The sequence below is a fragment of the Daphnia magna genome, linkage group LG1 (assembly GCF_020631705.1).
Source record: "Daphnia magna isolate NIES linkage group LG1, ASM2063170v1.1, whole genome shotgun sequence".
In the NCBI taxonomy this organism is placed as follows: Eukaryota; Metazoa; Arthropoda; class Branchiopoda; order Diplostraca; family Daphniidae; genus Daphnia; species Daphnia magna.
In genome coordinates, this window is record NC_059182.1 from 18,243,615 (window position 1) to 18,262,742 (window position 19,128).

Below are 19,128 nucleotides of genomic sequence, written 5' to 3' on the forward strand. Positions count from 1 at the left end.
AAGTGATTGCACTTGAAGTCAAATGAAACAAAGAAAACAATTTATTCACTGATGTTTCACCGACTGTGAAATCTTTTGAAATAAGTACTATTGAGATGGCTGGACTTCGATTGAAATAGGTTGGGAAAACAAACAATCTAAGTTTATCTTTGATTTGCATAAATTCGAATAAAGGGAAATGAAATAAACAAGAAGAATGAATTAAAATTTAAATTGTTTTTATTGTCCCACCTCCTCCCAACAATTCCACCACTATTTTACATAACAATACATACACAAATATATTTACACAAACATACATACACTTAACTATAAGTTAACCCGTTGGCTGCCAGGCCACGCAACCCGTAGGTTGCTTAAACTACAGTAGCTACGCATCGCGTCTTAAGGATCGCGAACAAGGTGGGACTTGTCCGAAGACAAGTCCGGGTTGACACGGCGACGGAATCCATTACAGGGAATGCACACCCTCAGGAATCCGCCACCGCATCGACAAAGAGAAGTCCCTACTGGTGCATTGCCTAAAGCGCCTTGCGGCGAAGGCCATTGCGGCCGGTCCCTACAAGCTACAAAAAAATGGGACGCAAACGGGGTGGCAGCCAACGGGTTAACTTAAACATAACAATGCAAAATAAAACAGTACCAGAGCGACGATCCACGATGAATTCCCTACGGGAAAGGCGAAGGAGAAGCCAGCGACGAGGTAATGGCGTAAACAAAGACAGCGAAGACGACGAGACGGAGAGACGGAGATGAAGGCGAAGACGACCAAAACGACGAGACGGAGATGAAGGGGAAGACGACCAAGACGACGAGACAGAGATGAAGGCGAAGACGACCAAAACGACGAGACGAAGATGAAGACGACCAAGACGACGAGACAGAGATGAAGGCGAAGATGTCAACGAAGATAGCGATGAGGTGAAGTCGTTGACAACAACGGCAGGAAGACGAAGAAAATGTAGTTCTAAATTGATTAAACGTGGCAAAAAAGAAGTAAGTGATTTTGAGCGGAAAATGGCATTTGTCTGATAAAACGATGAAAAAGACAAAGAACTTACGCGTGTGGTCCACTGGGGGCGAAACTACCGAAATTGTCAAAACGGCAGTGTTGTACCGAACGAACATGAATATTTGCAGTCCTATCACAGAAGTTTTTGTTACAATACAACAATGCTCCATAACATAGAAACTTAAAATACCAAAAAATGGAGATGTTATTAAAGCCTATCCATGTGAGCTGGCTAAGTAACGGTGAGAAGAACTGCAGGATTAACAATGGAGATTTTCCATTTATACAAGAACGATTTATTAAAATGAGAAATCCAGATAATCCACCAAATTAAAATACCATGGAAAGGCAATGATGATGAACCTTATTCAATGTTGGCATTCAGCAGACTAAGAAGAGAGGAAGAGAAGCCTGTGTAGAGAAAATTGTTACAGGTGTGTGTAGCGGAAGATTAGTAATGTTTTAAATACCACAATGAAGAGCTGACGGGTATTTTGCTAATCAGAGAAACTTGGAAATCTGGAGACCTGGGATGCTGAAGGCTGATGGTTAGCAACACAAAGTAGATGAAGACTCTGTCGTTGACTGACAAGAGAACACATCACTAAGCTTAAACAAAAGGCTTGAGGTCCATTAACAGTACTTGAACTGGATGGTGATCTTTATCTAAGGAATAGTGGCCTTCTTAAAGTGCCAGGATCCCTTATTGTACATTGATAGCAGGAATGCAGGCTGCTGGTTCAGCAGCTGGCATAGCTGACAAGGCGAAACACCACCACATACAAAAAGCAATCTATGTCAAGGGTTTCCTTTTCAATACATACCCAACGATAGCAATACTGAATAGATAACAACATACCGTAAATTTTTTGATGAAAAATCCTTTGAAACACATAACAGGATAACGTAACAAACTTACGTTTAACTTGTCACTCAAAATCTCCATTATAGCCGCACATCCACGCCATCTAGAGTTTCAACCTAGAACCAAAAATTAAACTTTGTTTTGAATTTTGAAATAAGTACAATACTTGCTTTTAAGTACTTGAATGTTTCTAATCTCTGATAGTTGAATTCCAATTTTAGGCATAACATCCTAGAATATAAACTACTATAGTTGCAGCATGAAACGCTAAACATTTGTAGGTAAAACTGTCGTAGCTCGTAGGATCAGCCTGTAGTGTTGAAAGCAAGAAAAACATGGAATAATAGCTACCACACTCTAACGCATGCGAGAAAAGTATTTGAAACTGTTAGAACAATACAGTTCATTTTTACTTTTTCAGATTGTCACGAAATTTTTCCGGAAGTAGCCAATATCTCCGGAAACAGTGATCCCATAACAAAACGAGTAGGATTTTCGTGCTCCTTATTAAATTTGGATTGGGAATGACTAGCTTTTAGCCAAAAGTCGGATTTGACCAAAATCGCGATTTTTCATGAACACTTTATAGTTCAGGAAAATTTGCGATTTTTGACGATTTTGGGGTATTTTGAGTTGATACATGGAGTCGACCCCAAATTTGACGAGGATCACGAAAATGTGAATCTTTTTTCTGACAGACCAACAAATAAGGAGTTATTTTGCATTTTTAAACCGGAAGTCAAACCGGAAGTCAAAATTTCAGAAATCTAAAAAATGAACTTTGTTTTCCTTTAAATGGTTAACAAGATTTTGATAGTTGTAAAAGTAAACTAGTGTTAATAAAAGCTATGCGGTGTTTTAAAATTTCTAAAAGTACAATTTCAGTTCTGACACTTAAATAGACTTGAATTTTTTAGCATGATTATATATGCCCTTACTTACTTGGTATTTAATGAAAACCTGCAAACGAGATATGACAGTACTTGTCGAAACCAGAGTTGCCGTTCGCTCACCATTTGGTGATCAACGCTCTCGCTCTTGATCACTTGAAATTTATGGTCAATTCGCTCCAATCGCTCGATCGTTTATGAAGTGATCAATCGCTGATCGATATTGCTCAAATCGCTCACCAAAACATTGTATTTCTGGAATGACTCCACTGTCCATCAAAACAATTACAAATCTTGTTACACAGTTATTTCCTGTTACTTCTAGTTCTAGTGCTCGTTTTTGATGGATTATAGGCCCACTCACGACAACACGCCTCATTCAACTTGAGAAATACTAACATTTCAAAATTTTTATCAGAAAGATTGCATCTTTTTGCAGTGAATATAAGACCTGCTGTGCTGAACAATCTTTCACATGCTGCAGAAGAAGGGATGCCACTGTTGTGGAAGGCCACTGATGAAGGAAGGCGTGGGATCCATCTCATAATTGTTCGTTTGCTAGAAAAACTGTCAATTAAAGTGGCGTCTTCAATGGCAGACCACTTCTTACATGTTACAACGGAAAAAGGCAACCGTTCAACGTTTTTACAGATCTTTTAATTGCGACCGCTAGATGGCGCTGAAGTTACGATCGATATCGCTCAACACCATTCGCTCTTGATCTCGCTCTCGATAAATTGGTGCGATCAATCGCTCGATCTCGCTCGCAAAAAAACGAGCGATCGCTCAATCGCTCTCGATCAATCAATCGCTCGCGGCAACTCTGGTCGAAACAATGTTTTGGGTTCTACTAGTATCTGGCTGGATGCAGCTAGACTACGCAAGGCCCTTTCAATGGTTCGTCTGCTCACGAACTGTCGCGTATGCGTGAATGAAAATGCCATGAGGAATTACAGTTTTATACTTTTATTACTCTCCATATATCCATGTATTGGTATTCTTCATGGATAAATCAACAAGTATCTCAATCAATCCCCCTGAAAAGTGAAGAACATCTCTGGGTTTTAAGAATAAAGATTGGTTGCCACTGTTAAACGCCACCTGCCAGTTCCAAGCACAGATTCATTGGGCAAAGCAACGGAAAGAGTCCATTCTTAAAACCGTCCACAACAGCCGAATACAATACAAACACAAGAACTGGGGTTTCAATAGAAGATCTCTCTCCCTCTTTGTATTTGCGACGAACTCCGACAGAAAACCATATTGTGAGCTGAGCAAGAATAGGTACGTGCGTTAAAATAGAGAACGAATAGAGCAGGAATTCCGGTTTTGACAGCGATCGATAAACGAAGGGACGTTGCTGTGTTACAATTTTTCAATTCAAACCAAACACGAGACATCTAGCGGACAGCATTCCTTACACACGATTTGTAAGTTTCAATCACTTTGTTAAATGATCCTCTACTCCGGGCGGCATCTACGAGTTGATTGATTGATTGATTCATGCACAGACTCAACATGAGATTGGGCAGGGCTTGACTCTAATAGAGATGAATCCTCTTTTTGGTTTATGCTTGAGTCAGACAAATTATCCAAACTGGGTGCTATACTTGGTCCACATAATGATTTAACAGATATATTATTGACATTTATTATGTCACATGAAAGTTGTTTTGCCACATCTCCACTTGATGTGCAGCAACTTGTAAATGACTCTTCTGTAGTATCAGGATCAAGACCATAAACTTCATTAATAGCTTTGTCATTCATTTCATTTCTTTGAACTTGATCTTTGAAGTCTTCCCACTCGTGGCAAGTCATGCCTCTCTTTGATATTTGTGCAATTTCACTGTGAAAATAAAGTTGCAAATGCAATTATTTGTTTATGATGTTAGTGTTGTCACTAAAGGGAAAACTAACCATGGATGAAGAGTTTTTCGTGGTAAAGACTTCAAAACTTCTATCTCCCTTTCAGTAACAGGACCAAAAAACACTTCATTATCTACATCCAAAAAGCATTCAACTTCACCGTCAGATCTATCGAGTATGACTTCCAAATCTATGTCAGACATTTTATTTTTATGGCAATAGGATATTTCAATTCAACCAAACGACAACACAATAGTGAAGCCAATGTTCACGACTCACAGAGTTACGACTGCGTAATTTCAAAGTTTGAAAAAGTGACGGTTTTCGTTTCCAGCTGACTGTATGATAGTATAGGCAACAACCAATCAAATGTGAGGGTTTTGAGGAGACATCATTGCCATTCATCCCTAGGAGTTGTAATTAAAACAATAATAAATTCGTTGTCTTCAATTTTGTGAATTATTTTAAATTTCTTTTTCGTTCAAAAATTAAAATAGTTAAAGATAAGACAAACTGACGTGTAATTAATCAAGAATTTGAAGAATGCTGTTCGTCATTTGTTTGTGAAAGCTTCTTTTCCCGGGCAAAGGCATGCTGTCAAAGCGTTGAAATGAGGCTCGATTTTGATCATTTGATACAGAAACATTTTAAACGAGTGTGACACATTTGATTGTGTGGATAATATGATTGAAGAATTAGTTCCAAAACGGGAGTTTTTCTTACAATGCCTGTAAAGTAAAATGTGAACGGAACCTATCAATGTGTTTGATCAATATGCCCAAACGAGAATCCCGCTTGTCTCATGGCGAATTGACAATGACGTTACGTTTTGCACCTGACGAAATTTGCTGCAGTTTTTCAACGAATTGAAGGTAAATTTTATTTTTAAAACGTTTAGGTTTTTAGTCTTTCTGGTTATACTTAATAGTATCAATGTCGATGTGTGGTGGTAAAGCTTTTGTCTTGTGATGATACGCTAATTGCCTATACATTTTTTTCTTGTGTACCGGCAGTTTCACCGAGATGAATCTTTTTGCAAATCTTTGTTGTTGGTTGTATTTCACTAGTCTAACAATTTTTTGCCTAAGAACTGCTTTCTCGTTTTGTATGCTGCACAAGCGGTAGATGTCGCCGAGAATGCTGCTCCGAAAAAAAATAGTACCTATTCCTCTATCCCGTTATTGTGGAACGCAGTGGCGTAGTGCATTCTTGTATGACCTGTTGAAGAACCAGAGTTGAGAACTTTCTCTGGGAGTTAAACCGGAGAAACGCGCTGTTGCTGACGGAATTGCAACGTCTAGGTAAGTTTATGTCTCTCATTTTCTTGATTTGCTTAATCAGGCTTTAGTGAAACAAATCTCACACATTTTAGCCAAAGACTTGGCTAATATCATGTGATGGTAACTGACAGTTTTGGAAACCAGTGGCCCAAAAAATCTTGGTTGTAGCAACATGTTTGTTATTTTGGGGCACGAACAAAGAGCCGAGGTTTCCCTAGATTTCTTACACACCTAAATCCGTTATGTTGGACAAATCAGCAAAATGTTGGGATTTTTCCTGTTTGACGTTTTTCTTTCATTACAACGAATTGACGGAAATCCTTTAATATTCGGATATTTTAACTAAAATACTCCGGAAATGCACAAATAATAGAAACGCCGATTTCACATTTCACTGTGCCCTGGTTTCTTTTGTGTACAAAGTAAAGATCTTTGTTTGCATTGTGTTCAATGATATCTTTCAAGTGTTATGTTTTTGTATTGTGAGGTGTGTAAAACTTAAAGGCTGTAGTGCTGAAAAAAAAAAGGAACCTGTAGGGAAAGCAGTTTCTAATTTATCTCTGTGAACCAATAGGAATTCAGGAACACGAAAGGATATATTAAACTTAAAACAGCTTCCAACTGGATTAAAATAACGTATAAATACCGATTTCTATTTGCATAGGTTTATGTCTGCTGAAATTGTAAAACGCCGAAACCAGGGCGACAAATGAATCTCGAACCTCTAGTGGATAATCAAAAACGATATCTGAGTTGCCACTTTGCAGTTGCTTTTGAGCTTCTATTATCCCACTAAGAATGTCTGAAACATCATAAATATGAATTAGCTTTTGACCACAAAAACAAGCATTAAAAAACCATACTTTTATATGGAACTTCTTCGTCATGTTTCATATGTCTAGTCAGGTTTTCAAGCAACTTAGCAGATCCAATTAACAACTCTTCTGCATAAAGGAATTTAGAAAAAAAACCATTAATAAGTGTATGAAGGGGTGGTCAGTGAAGAAAACAATATGATGCAGAGATCATTATTACCTTTTAGAGAGTTTTCAAGGATGAAGGCAACAGACATCCATAAGGCTTCATCATCAAGAAGACTACTGCAGGATTTATTTTTAGAATAGTGATAGGATTTATTGTCAGAATAGTGAATCAAATTATCTAGGAGCCGAACAATCTGGATAATTGTTTGGGAGTCTTCACTAGACATCAAGTTTACTACACCAGTCAGCAACTCACTATCCAATAGGATTTCATGGCCTATCTTTTGTTGGCAAGCTAGGTTTGCTAGGATTCCAATTCCAATCTCCTGTATTTATATTTTTATGTTCATTAAAAAAAAATGCATAATATGCACTCATTAACACCTTTACCGTTAATCTTGGGGCTACACTTTCTTCAATGACACATTTTGCTAAGGATAAAATGTCATGCTGAAATAAACAATGTGCAACTTCTTTATCTGCAGACATGTCCCACAACAAACACAGGTCTGTTTCCAAGGATTCATCCAGTTCAACTGCATTGCTCTCTTGAGTTTCAAAATTGTTATGGTTCTTTGAGTATGAAGGCAATTCCTGGACAGTGAAACTTGTTGAAACTATTTAACTTGTCTATTAGTTTTATACCTCAGTAAGTTTCATTAAAGTTTTCAAGATCCACGATTCCGAATACAACGTATCACCTATCGCATCTCCTTTAAGTCTTTCGTCATCTTCCGTTATTGCTTCACCATTTTCTTCAACACTGGATTCATCAGAGTTTTGCTTAGAAACGGACATTCTAAATTTCTAACCGAGAAAAAAAATTGCTGTCGAAAACTAACGACTGAAGCTAAAGCACTCTGAGATTTGTTTGTTTGTTTGTTTACAACATGACGGTATTTCACCTCTTGCCGCTAGGAGAACTGACAGTGCCGTATGTTACACTGTAAGGTCGCTAGATGTGGCTATTCCTAACTTTTTAGTTGGAATGCGTGCAAACGAAAGCATGATGTGCGTTTGAATGGGAAGAAAACAAGTAACTTTAAGAATTTCCTGCCGATTCCACGGCATTTCATTATTTTCGAAAAATACTGGTGATGACATCACCAGCATGATCCTGTCTCCATCGCTCCCAACACATCGGTCTGTGAAGTGATTACAACGGCTAATTTTCTAGGGAATTCGTCAGCCCATTTTTGTGCAATGGATTCCACCGATTTTGCCAGGACCCATGTTTTGGGAATCTAACGAACGAAATTCTCATTTCTCTGCTACTGACAAATCAGTAAGCTCCTAAATAATTTTTTTCTCCATTCAATTTTCGAATTTCTTCTGCAGCTTTACGACCCAAGTTTGAGTGATCGTTTTGAGTTTAGTTGGCTCTATGTATTGTTAACTGTTGTAAAAATAGACCAGCACCTGAATGCAATAAATCAGAAATTACTGATGTATTGCTATTTCTTGTGGTCCTTTGTTCGTAATTGATTAAACGATGGATCGAAAAACAGTTTAGGTTGTTCAATTAAACAAATGCAACAAATTTTAACTTTTAATTGCACTAGATTTCCCTTGTTCCTTTGAAATGTTAAGCATTTTGGCCGTTTTTTAAATAATTGGAACAAAAGTGCCTGTGGCGCAAAATATTTGTTTATCGGTTTCTTACGTTTATTGAAAAAACCTCAAGTCCAAGATAAAAACGAAATCTATTTTCTTGATCCTCGTCAAATTTTGAGTGGAAAACATGCATTTTTAACTATATCTAGAATTTGTCAAAAAATGAAAAAGTGGGAAGGCTATACCCTTCTCACTTTTATCAAAATCTGCAAAAATTCACATCTCTTGGAATTCGCTGAAAATTATACGGTATAGTCGAAATTGAATGCAGATTTCAGAAAACATATTAGTTTCCCCATTAATTATATAATTTCTTAATAAGACGCAATTAAAGTGGTTATGGGTATGGCGCATCTGGCGCATCATTTTTTTATCTAAATCATACATGTTCATGGTATGGACAAATGCAAGAAGATTGAACAAAATACTAAAGCGCAACAAAAGAATAAAAGACTTCCAACTTCCGCCCACAAAGATGTTTAAGGTATTTGACATATCTGTAATCATGTTAATAAAGTGACTGTTTTGGTATTCTTATATTTGCAGGAAAAACCTAAAGTTGGAGCTTGATACATTTTTTTCTCATGGAAAGTTTTGTAAAACAAATGGCAAACTGGTTAAATGAAACTTGATTCCTTTTTTTTTAATTCGTTAATTAATTTTTGTGTGTGTGTTTTTTGTTCTGTTATGGTGGAACGGTGGAGAGAAAAGATGTTCGCGAATATGGGCAATTCGAGATCCAAGTAGAAACGGAGTGCATATTGTTTAAAGGCTTATAGACTGGTATTACTGACCAATGTTGACAGCGTAGACAAGGTTACAGAAAGGTTGCATTGATCTTAATGGCTGGTGTACAATTACAGGACGAAAAATGTCATCAGCTGACGGAACAGCTGACATGCCCATAAAAATTCTACGGAGTTAGTTATTTCTCCCCTAGATGTCTTGAAAATATACGGGAAATGTCAGCTGTCCCGTCAGCTGTTCCATTTCGCGTGGCTTCTGACTGAGGATGGCTGCTGATACGAACTTCTCTCTTCTTGAAATTTTACCACCTATGCCGTGTGTTTTGAGTTGCATCTGGTGAATTCAATCAATGCTGAGTTGTTCAAGGTATTATGGTAAAAATTTATGTCAAAGAAACATCGTACCACTTATATTTTAAATTTTTAAGGAGGAACATGGGGCTTTGCTAGCACGTTTTTCATCTCCGTTAGTCTGATATACCCATTTTGTTTCAAAGGTGATACGTAAAAAGAGTAGTAGTTATTTATAATCTTTTTTCTATCTAAATCTCTTAAATTCTTGGAGGTGTCATCAGGTGATGTTAGAATTTATTGTTAATACTTTAAGTTTCTTAAATCATGCTTTCAGGTCTTTGGGATGTACCTGATGTATTGTGGTGGCATCAAAATCATTCTATTTCCCTATTTAAATATCTTAGATTCTTGGATGTGTCATCACGTGATATAAGAATTTATTATTAATAGTTTAAGTTTTTGTAATCATGCTTTTAGGTCTTTATCACCTGATGTACTGTTGTGGCTGTGGAATCATTCAGTGACTTGGTTCAATCCAGGACTTGGTTTCTTCGAAAATGGTTTACAGTTTTAATTTGCAGAGATCCTGGAGGCACCTGATGTGTTTCATTGGCGTTGGAGTCACTCGGTGACAGAAGAGAATGCCTCTAATGTTATGTTGTCAGTGTAAATAAAACATATTCAGTATCATTCTTGTATTTGTTGAATTATTACCTCTTTCAACGGAAACAAAGGAGTTAAAGATGGTAATGGTTAATTCCTTTTGTGATGCCACCACGTGAAGTTAGTTTGTTTCAGTCATTTTTTCCTTTTTTTATTGCCAAGTGATTGCACTTGAAGTCAAATGAAACAAAGAAAACAATTTATTCACTGATGTTTCACCGACTGTGAAATCTTTTGAAATAAGTACTATTGAGATGGCTGGACTTCGATTGAAATAGGTTGGGAAAACAAACAATCTAAGTTTATCTTTGATTTGCATAAATTCGAATAAAGGGAAATGAAATAAACAAGAAGAATGAATTAAAATTTAAATTGTTTTTATTGTCCCACCTCCTCCCAACAATTCCACCACTATTTTACATAACAATACATACACAAATATATTTACACAAACATACATACACTTAACTATAAGTTAACCCGTTGGCTGCCAGGCCACGCAACCCGTAGGTTGCTTAAACTACAGTAGCTACGCATCGCGTCTTAAGGATCGCGAACAAGGTGGGACTTGTCCGAAGACAAGTCCGGGTTGACACGGCGACGGAATCCATTACAGGGAATGCACACCCTCAGGAATCCGCCACCGCATCGACAAAGAGAAGTCCCTACTGGTGCATTGCCTAAAGCGCCTTGCGGCGAAGGCCATTGCGGCCGGTCCCTACAAGCTACAAAAAAATGGGACGCAAACGGGGTGGCAGCCAACGGGTTAACTTAAACATAACAATGCAAAATAAAACAGTACCAGAGCGACGATCCACGATGAATTCCCTACGGGAAAGGCGAAGGAGAAGCCAGCGACGAGGTAATGGCGTAAACAAAGACAGCGAAGACGACGAGACGGAGAGACGGAGATGAAGGCGAAGACGACCAAAACGACGAGACGGAGATGAAGGGGAAGACGACCAAGACGACGAGACAGAGATGAAGGCGAAGACGACCAAAACGACGAGACGAAGATGAAGACGACCAAGACGACGAGACAGAGATGAAGGCGAAGATGTCAACGAAGATAGCGATGAGGTGAAGTCGTTGACAACAACGGCAGGAAGACGAAGAAAATGTAGTTCTAAATTGATTAAACGTGGCAAAAAAGAAGTAAGTGATTTTGAGCGGAAAATGGCATTTGTCTGATAAAACGATGAAAAAGACAAAGAACTTACGCGTGTGGTCCACTGGGGGCGAAACTACCGAAATTGTCAAAACGGCAGTGTTGTACCGAACGAACATGAATATTTGCAGTCCTATCACAGAAGTTTTTGTTACAATACAACAATGCTCCATAACATAGAAACTTAAAATACCAAAAAATGGAGATGTTATTAAAGCCTATCCATGTGAGCTGGCTAAGTAACGGTGAGAAGAACTGCAGGATTAACAATGGAGATTTTCCATTTATACAAGAACGATTTATTAAAATGAGAAATCCAGATAATCCACCAAATTAAAATACCATGGAAAGGCAATGATGATGAACCTTATTCAATGTTGGCATTCAGCAGACTAAGAAGAGAGGAAGAGAAGCCTGTGTAGAGAAAATTGTTACAGGTGTGTGTAGCGGAAGATTAGTAATGTTTTAAATACCACAATGAAGAGCTGACGGGTATTTTGCTAATCAGAGAAACTTGGAAATCTGGAGACCTGGGATGCTGAAGGCTGATGGTTAGCAACACAAAGTAGATGAAGACTCTGTCGTTGACTGACAAGAGAACACATCACTAAGCTTAAACAAAAGGCTTGAGGTCCATTAACAGTACTTGAACTGGATGGTGATCTTTATCTAAGGAATAGTGGCCTTCTTAAAGTGCCAGGATCCCTTATTGTACATTGATAGCAGGAATGCAGGCTGCTGGTTCAGCAGCTGGCATAGCTGACAAGGCGAAACACCACCACATACAAAAAGCAATCTATGTCAAGGGTTTCCTTTTCAATACATACCCAACGATAGCAATACTGAATAGATAACAACATACCGTAAATTTTTTGATGAAAAATCCTTTGAAACACATAACAGGATAACGTAACAAACTTACGTTTAACTTGTCACTCAAAATCTCCATTATAGCCGCACATCCACGCCATCTAGAGTTTCAACCTAGAACCAAAAATTAAACTTTGTTTTGAATTTTGAAATAAGTACAATACTTGCTTTTAAGTACTTGAATGTTTCTAATCTCTGATAGTTGAATTCCAATTTTAGGCATAACATCCTAGAATATAAACTACTATAGTTGCAGCATGAAACGCTAAACATTTGTAGGTAAAACTGTCGTAGCTCGTAGGATCAGCCTGTAGTGTTGAAAGCAAGAAAAACATGGAATAATAGCTACCACACTCTAACGCATGCGAGAAAAGTATTTGAAACTGTTAGAACAATACAGTTCATTTTTTACTTTTTTCAGATTGTCACGAAATTTTTCCGGAAGTAGCCAATATCTCCGGAAACAGTGATCCCATAACAAAACGAGTAGGATTTTCGTGCTCCTTATTAAATTTGGATTGGGAATGACTAGCTTTTAGCCAAAAGTCGGATTTGACCAAAATCGCGATTTTTCATGAACACTTTATAGTTCAGGAAAATTTGCGATTTTTGACGATTTTGGGGTATTTTGAGTTGATACATGGAGTCGACCCCAAATTTGACGAGGATCACGAAAATGTGAATCTTTTTTCTGACAGACCAACAAATAAGGAGTTATTTTGCATTTTTAAACCGGAAGTCAAACCGGAAGTCAAAATTTCAGAAATCTAAAAAATGAACTTTGTTTTCCTTTAAATGGTTAACAAGATTTTGATAGTTGTAAAAGTAAACTAGTGTTAATAAAAGCTATGCGGTGTTTTAAAATTTCTAAAAGTACAATTTCAGTTCTGACACTTAAATAGACTTGAATTTTTTAGCATGATTATATATGCCCTTACTTACTTGGTATTTAATGAAAACCTGCAAACGAGATATGACAGTACTTGTCGAAACAATGTTTTGGGTTCTACTAGTATCTGGCTGGATGCAGCTAGACTACGCAAGGCCCTTTCAATGGTTCGTCTGCTCACGAACTGTCGCGTATGCGTGAATGAAAATGCCATGAGGAATTACAGTTTTATACTTTTATTACTCTCCATATATCCATGTATTGGTATTCTTCATGGATAAATCAACAAGTATCTCAATCAATCCCCCTGAAAAGTGAAGAACATCTCTGGGTTTTAAGAATGAAGATTGGTTGCCACTGTTAAACGCCACCTGCCAGTTCCAAGCACAGATTCATTGGGCAAAGCAACGGAAAGAGTCCATTCTTAAAACCGTCCGCTGACGCTTCAATAAGCAGTAACTTTTCCGCTTACCAACGACGTCATAGCTGTTCTTCACTTTTAGAAGCCTACGTACCCTTTTCTACACTCATACTTTATGGTACCACCCTGAATAGATCTTAACAATTTGCAATATACGATATTTTCTGAATGTTCAATTCCAGGAAATGGAAGCCACTGTCTGGAAAAGAACTCGGTCATAGAACAAGAATTATAAAACATTGAATTTGAGATGTGACAGGACGACGTATCAATTAATCTCGTATCAAATTTTGGCCAAATATAAGATTCTGAACTGTCCAGAAAAGTATCTCAAATTACCCGAAGATTGAGCCCGAGCTACTGTAACTAGTGACGACTTGCTCGGATTCGTCACTTTGTAGTAGTGCTTTATGGAGAAGGGCAACACAAACGGCGGAATCGAATCCGCCGTTTACCAGTATGAGCCCGATCTTATTACGTTTTGCCGTATGGATACACTGCTGCTCGCATTTCTCCAATGTGAAAACTCCTTGCAATCCACAGATGTCGAACAAGAAGTTATGCAACATTTTTCGTCCTGTAATTCTACACCAGCCATTAAGATCAATGTTTCGCACTCAATAGAAAGGAAACCAACATACCCGTTTTCAGTAAAATCAAATTCAGGATGGAACTGGACTCCGTAAAGATGGCGTTCAGCATCAGTAATGGCGGAAATAATATGACGCGAATATTTTGCGACGAAATACAACCCTTCTTCAACCTATTCGACGCTGTCACCACGGGTCAGCAATACCAGTTACCGAGTCTCTAAGCCTTTAAACAATGGGCACTCCTTTTCTTTTTGGATCTCGAATTGCCCATCTTCGCGAACATCTTTTCTTTTCACCGTTCCACCTTAACAGAAAAAAATAAAAATAAAAAAAATAAAAATAAAATAAAAATAAAATTTTATAAAATAATAAAAAAAAACATTCTAATTATTTTATGACATGTCAAATACTGTTGTGAAATAAGTTGAATAGTAAAAATTTTATATACAACAGAATTGGTTACCTAATTCCTTGTTGAGCAATTGCATGCATGAGAGCAAATTCCCGGCACTGGAAGACCAAAAGTAAAGATTGCTGGGTCGTATAGTAGGGGCATCCGCTACGTAAACTGAGTTGGGACCTGTTCAAAAGTAATGTGAAATTCATTTTCGGCTCAACCATATCATTAACTTGACCCTGAATATATGTATACACTCCCATGTTTTCTAAAGTTAAGTGTAACAATATCATTAAGCAAAAATGCCAACAAAAAAATGTCTGATTTGTTTTTGTTGAAGAATAAGGGCAGCCGGGGTTTTGAGGGCTAGAATATCATGTTTTACAAATTGTTCTCTGACTCTGCAATCTATAACCTAAAATATAAATTTTTTAATTAATAAATTTTTTATATCATCCATCACCCATGGCTTTGTGGTTGGGTGTCTGCCTGGGAAGCTGAAGATTTTGAATCAATCTCCACTTTTGAAAACAATTTATTTAAAGTAAAAGGTTACATGTGGTTTCATTTTACCAAATTACCATTTGTTTTACAAAACTAGTAACGGGAAACTAATGTATCGTCCTCCAACTTTAGGTTTCTCCTGCTAATATAAAAATTCAAAAAAAGTCACTTTTTTAACATGATTACAGATTGGTCAAATACCTTAAACATCTTTTTACAATCTTTCCGATGACATTTGGTTCTCATCAAGACATCCTGTGGTCCTTGTTCCAAGAAGCAGGAATATATTTACAATACAAGTCATCTAAAAAAAGTCCAGAGCTCCAACTTGTCTTAGGGGAACAGTCTTTTAATACTGTGTAGTCCTACGTTCAATAACAGTTTAGCTAATATAAATATTTGACATAGAATTGCATGTCAAAGCCAAATAAAAACAAAAATTACTGTTGATAGGTCATTTCAAGATCACTTACATGAAGTCGCCATTGTGCAGATCAGAACCACAAGCAGATTTTTCCACTGCCTTTTTTTGCACACTGCAGGGCTGTGGATAGGGACTGCACCTAAAGATATGAAAACATTGTCTGGCAGCAAATAAAAACTGAAAGAAAAAACATGCAAATCAGCAAATAGACTGTACTGTACCATTCAAATGACGTCTAGTGAAAATCAATCTTCAAACAATCATGTGTGTTGTGAAAAAGAGTGTCCCTCAGGTTGGTATGAAAAAATAGCAAATTTTCAGTGTATTAACTTAACGAGTAACGAGTAGCCAAAAGATGTTGAAAACGGAACGCACTGAACATTTATTAGCTCCCCGCTTAACACCTCTCCAACAAAGCCATTCAGTTGAATATGCCCCAGAATAACATTATTAGTTCCCCGCTTAACACCTGTCCAACAAAGCCGTTCAGTTGAATATGCCACAGAAGAACACACACCTACCAAAGCGATGAATAAGTTTCACACGCGGCAAAGCAACGGGATTAACGAAACAAAACCACAAAACACAACGACCTAACGTAAACGAAATTACTCATATACACGACCTTTCACATGAAGTCGTTGCTAGGCGACGCCGGAAGCCCAGCCTTCAAAAGTATCGCGGCCTGATTTCAGCTAGTCTTCGTTTTCGTCTAAACGCCATCTATCGCAAGAAATCATATCCAAAACTTGGGTTGGCCGTCTAAATTGCTCGGCAATCTCTCACCGTTCAGCCTAAAATTACGGGGTACTCGACGTAGCGTTATCTACTCTACAAGGTGATACCAATGTTTGCGTTCTAACTTGGAAAGTAAGAAAAGGTATAAAAGATTAAAGGAGAACCCTTTGCGAAAATGGCGCCATCTATCGGAAAAAGTCTCAGAAAAAACGTTGGTCGGTTGAGATGAAATGATGAGGAATTCTGCTTTGCAAGAATCACTATAGGGAAACTTGGTATCCATGGGACAATAGCACTTCTCGACACTAGAGCCCCGTGGAATCCACAGGGCAATAGATTTTACCTTTGTAATTTCCGTGTCACAGTTTGAAAGGCGACAAGAATAGTGGCGAGGTCCCCGAAATGTACCATCTATCGGTGAAAACCTCAGAATAAATTGGTCGATCCACTTATAATTGATCTCTATCGGAAAGCTAGGTGAAGCGCAATTCCTGTTGAACGGGTAGTCACGAAAACGCGTCTATGCACGATATCGCTATGTCCTCTACAAGTTGACCCCGATTCCCACGTCATAGCTTGCAAGGCCAAAGAGGAAACACTTTTGATTGAATCCCTATCGGGAAACATCTAAGCCGGGGACATTTCTGCCAACACTCAAGACATGGGTGGTCGTTTATGAGTGATGATCAGCAACTCAGTTCCACCAAGTGATGATTACATTAGAAACCGCACCGTAGTTATTAAGGAGTGGAGAAGACTCCTGTCTATATAAGAGGGGAACAAGCGGTTGTATGACGTCAATGCCCGGCTGTCGTCGAGAGAAGTTAGCAGACCTGTCATCATCACCCGTGCTTGCTTCCAACGACAGCAACGACGCTCGAGCTCATCTCTGCAGTGCCACATTTGATTCCTGGAACATTTCTCAATGGGTATTTTATGCATAAATAACATGACTGAAATGTTAATCTTGTGATCGATGTTATGATGAGCACAGAGTATTGATTCAATCATAGTGACGTCCGGCATATAACTGACAGTATAAGTTAAAATACTGAACATTTGTATTTGGACATAGGTCAAAGTTCAATGGAAACGGATGTAGCACACCAGTGAGGTATCGCGAATATGTTCTTTATCTATAGTTGATGATCAACAACACGTGGCACGCAGACATGTAGGACATCACGGGTTCTTCACGTTACATAGGGTGTCGCTGTTTCCACTTACCAAAGGATTGCATCGTTCGGCTTATCTTATAACCAAGAAAAAAAAAAGATCCACTTCCGTCGAAAGAAATACTTGGATGTTCCTGATGATATCTTCGCTCATCTCTCGTTAATGAACTGCTGCGCTTCTGACGCACGGCAAGTGACGACATCGAAGACCGTGTAACGGAGTATTTATTTCTTCCTTTTCCAAAAAATATTAGCAAGCAAACTTATAGTGATAGAGACAACATCATTTGATTAGCTTGGAGAAAAAGTATAGATGTCGTTTTCACCCCTTCCGTACTCGTAATGGGTTTTCTATCCAATCGGGTGATGTTGTCCTACGAAATGACTGAGAAAAGGTCAATGTCCTAAACGAGGAAATGGACGCTGAATGGGGGGCTATCTTGAAAGCATGTAGAGAGGGGGACAATCGCCATCGTTGTTGGCTAGAAATGATGGCCGGATATCTAAGAAAGGAAAAAAAAAGGGCAAACAAAGGGGAGAATTTTTAAGGGACAAAGAATGGAACTTGAGTTCCGCAAATGTGACGCAAATAGAAGTGGAGTCTCAATAGGATCCTCAACGTTCCGAATGTTGGCCAAGCTCAATATTGGCGAACGATTGCGGATGAGCGAGGACGACGCGCTTTACTGCATATATTTTTTTTTTCAGTGAATACTCGGAATCGATTTACACAGTGTGACACGGAAAGTCGGCAAACAATAGCTCAGCTGTTCAGCAAAGCTATTGTTAAGGGATATCGAGTCCGGCGATTGAATCTTTTACGAACCGTCTCTTTTGCGTTATTTCATCCACCAGTTCTGTCTTTGCTGCTTCGCTTTTCTTCCTATTTCCCCCATGGCTTCTATTTTATTTACTCGATATGTGATTGCCCTCTTGTTTGTCCCTACACAACGAAGCTCTCTGCTTCTTTTGAACCGGTGAAGTGAAGCACAGCATAGGCTTTGTCAGCAGCAATATGGAGAATTTTCGTGTTCATCTCTTGCTCAAATAGGGATCGAGAATATTCGACATTCGATGGGCAAATGTCTGCTTATCTTGCACATTTCTTCACAAGGCTTTCTTTTATCTCCGCTTCTGCGACACAAATAGTTGTTTACTCATTTTAGACCCTGTAATTATTGGCGATCGTAACTATTTTGACATCGCATGCATATGCTGACTTGTCACGAGACTTCCCTTCGGTGTTGATAGCAAAAATCTGCGGGCCTATAAACAAGATGTAATCTTCGTTTAGGCCCGTCACACACCGTTATATCCACCTATACGAATTCCGACAATCAAAAGTTCTTTAATCAAGGCATTTCTTCGTCGTTTTATTACTGGACTTGCAGAGGGGAAAAGAAAAGAGGATGACGTTCTGATTCAAAAGTCCAATTAATATCTCAAGTGTACGTCACGCACTGGTGAATCTATCCCATTCTCCGCTTGATATGAAGCCATCAGCGTTAAGAGACTAAGAAGAGCGTCGGTCACGTTCCTTTGCGTCAACTCTCTCCAGTCTCATTTTTAGATATAGTGTATGTGCTTATGTATTTTCCTCTGGTGTTGGCGGTCGTTAATGGATCGTCATCTTTTCGCTTGACTGGTCCTTCTCCATTTTTCCGTAGAAACGTGTCACCAACAGCAGTTGCAGAGCTCCCGATTAGACATACGGATGCCTTGCATAGAACGAC

General features: G+C 38.4%; 3 protein-coding genes and 1 long non-coding RNA gene across 14 annotated transcripts; 1 reads left to right on the plus strand and 3 right to left on the minus strand.

Annotated features, from left to right (window-relative positions):
* Positions 1-244: 244 nt before the first annotated feature.
* LOC116936402 lies at positions 245-1,987 on the minus strand. 4 transcript variants are annotated; one of them, XR_006642590.1, is made up of 7 exons: positions 1,872-1,987; positions 1,656-1,805; positions 1,483-1,597; positions 1,352-1,423; positions 1,203-1,264; positions 1,062-1,142; positions 245-967 (listed from the first exon to the last, which is right to left on the minus strand). XR_006642590.1 is itself a non-coding variant. In XM_045168196.1 (6 exons), exons 3-6 carry the CDS (start codon positions 1,391-1,393, stop codon positions 670-672), a joined length of 483 nt encoding a protein of 160 aa, XP_045024131.1. In that variant the 5' UTR covers positions 1,394-1,423; positions 1,483-1,597; positions 1,872-1,987; the 3' UTR covers positions 245-669. The 4 variants fall into 4 exon arrangements, 3 of the variants coding, with proteins under 3 accessions (XP_045024131.1, XP_045024130.1, XP_045024129.1); XM_045168196.1 differs by lacking the exon at positions 1,656-1,805; XM_045168195.1 differs by having other exon boundaries at positions 1,483-1,768.
* A 1,978-nt stretch (positions 1,988-3,965) lies between these two features.
* On the minus strand, positions 3,966-4,987 carry LOC123469370. The gene is made up of 2 exons (XM_045168197.1): positions 4,688-4,987; positions 3,966-4,616 (listed from the first exon to the last, which is right to left on the minus strand). Exons 1-2 carry the CDS (start codon positions 4,837-4,839, stop codon positions 4,229-4,231), a joined length of 540 nt encoding a protein of 179 aa, XP_045024132.1. The 5' UTR covers positions 4,840-4,987; the 3' UTR covers positions 3,966-4,228.
* A 126-nt stretch (positions 4,988-5,113) lies between these two features.
* On the plus strand, positions 5,114-10,243 carry LOC116936384. Of its 5 annotated transcripts, XR_006642592.1 has the most exons (6): positions 5,114-5,508; positions 5,725-5,937; positions 6,581-8,997; positions 9,060-9,626; positions 9,688-9,756; positions 10,031-10,243. It is a non-coding gene; the product is annotated as an uncharacterized LOC116936384 (long non-coding RNA). The 5 variants fall into 5 exon arrangements; XR_006642591.1 differs by having other exon boundaries at positions 5,725-8,997; XR_006642593.1 differs by having other exon boundaries at positions 5,756-8,997.
* Positions 10,244-10,619: 376 nt separating this feature from the next.
* Positions 10,620-12,380, minus strand: LOC123471559. 4 transcript variants are annotated; one of them, XM_045173166.1, is made up of 6 exons: positions 12,247-12,380; positions 11,858-12,180; positions 11,727-11,798; positions 11,578-11,639; positions 11,437-11,517; positions 10,620-11,342 (listed from the first exon to the last, which is right to left on the minus strand). In XM_045173166.1, the coding sequence occupies exons 3-6, from the start codon at positions 11,766-11,768 to the stop codon at positions 11,045-11,047; spliced, it is 483 nt and encodes a 160-aa protein (XP_045029101.1). In that variant the 5' UTR covers positions 11,769-11,798; positions 11,858-12,180; positions 12,247-12,380; the 3' UTR covers positions 10,620-11,044. The 4 variants fall into 4 exon arrangements, with proteins under 4 accessions (XP_045029101.1, XP_045029105.1, XP_045029109.1 ...); XM_045173170.1 differs by having other exon boundaries at positions 11,858-12,143; positions 12,247-12,376; XM_045173174.1 differs by having other exon boundaries at positions 11,858-11,972; positions 12,247-12,375.
* Positions 12,381-19,128: the final 6,748 nt, after the last annotated feature.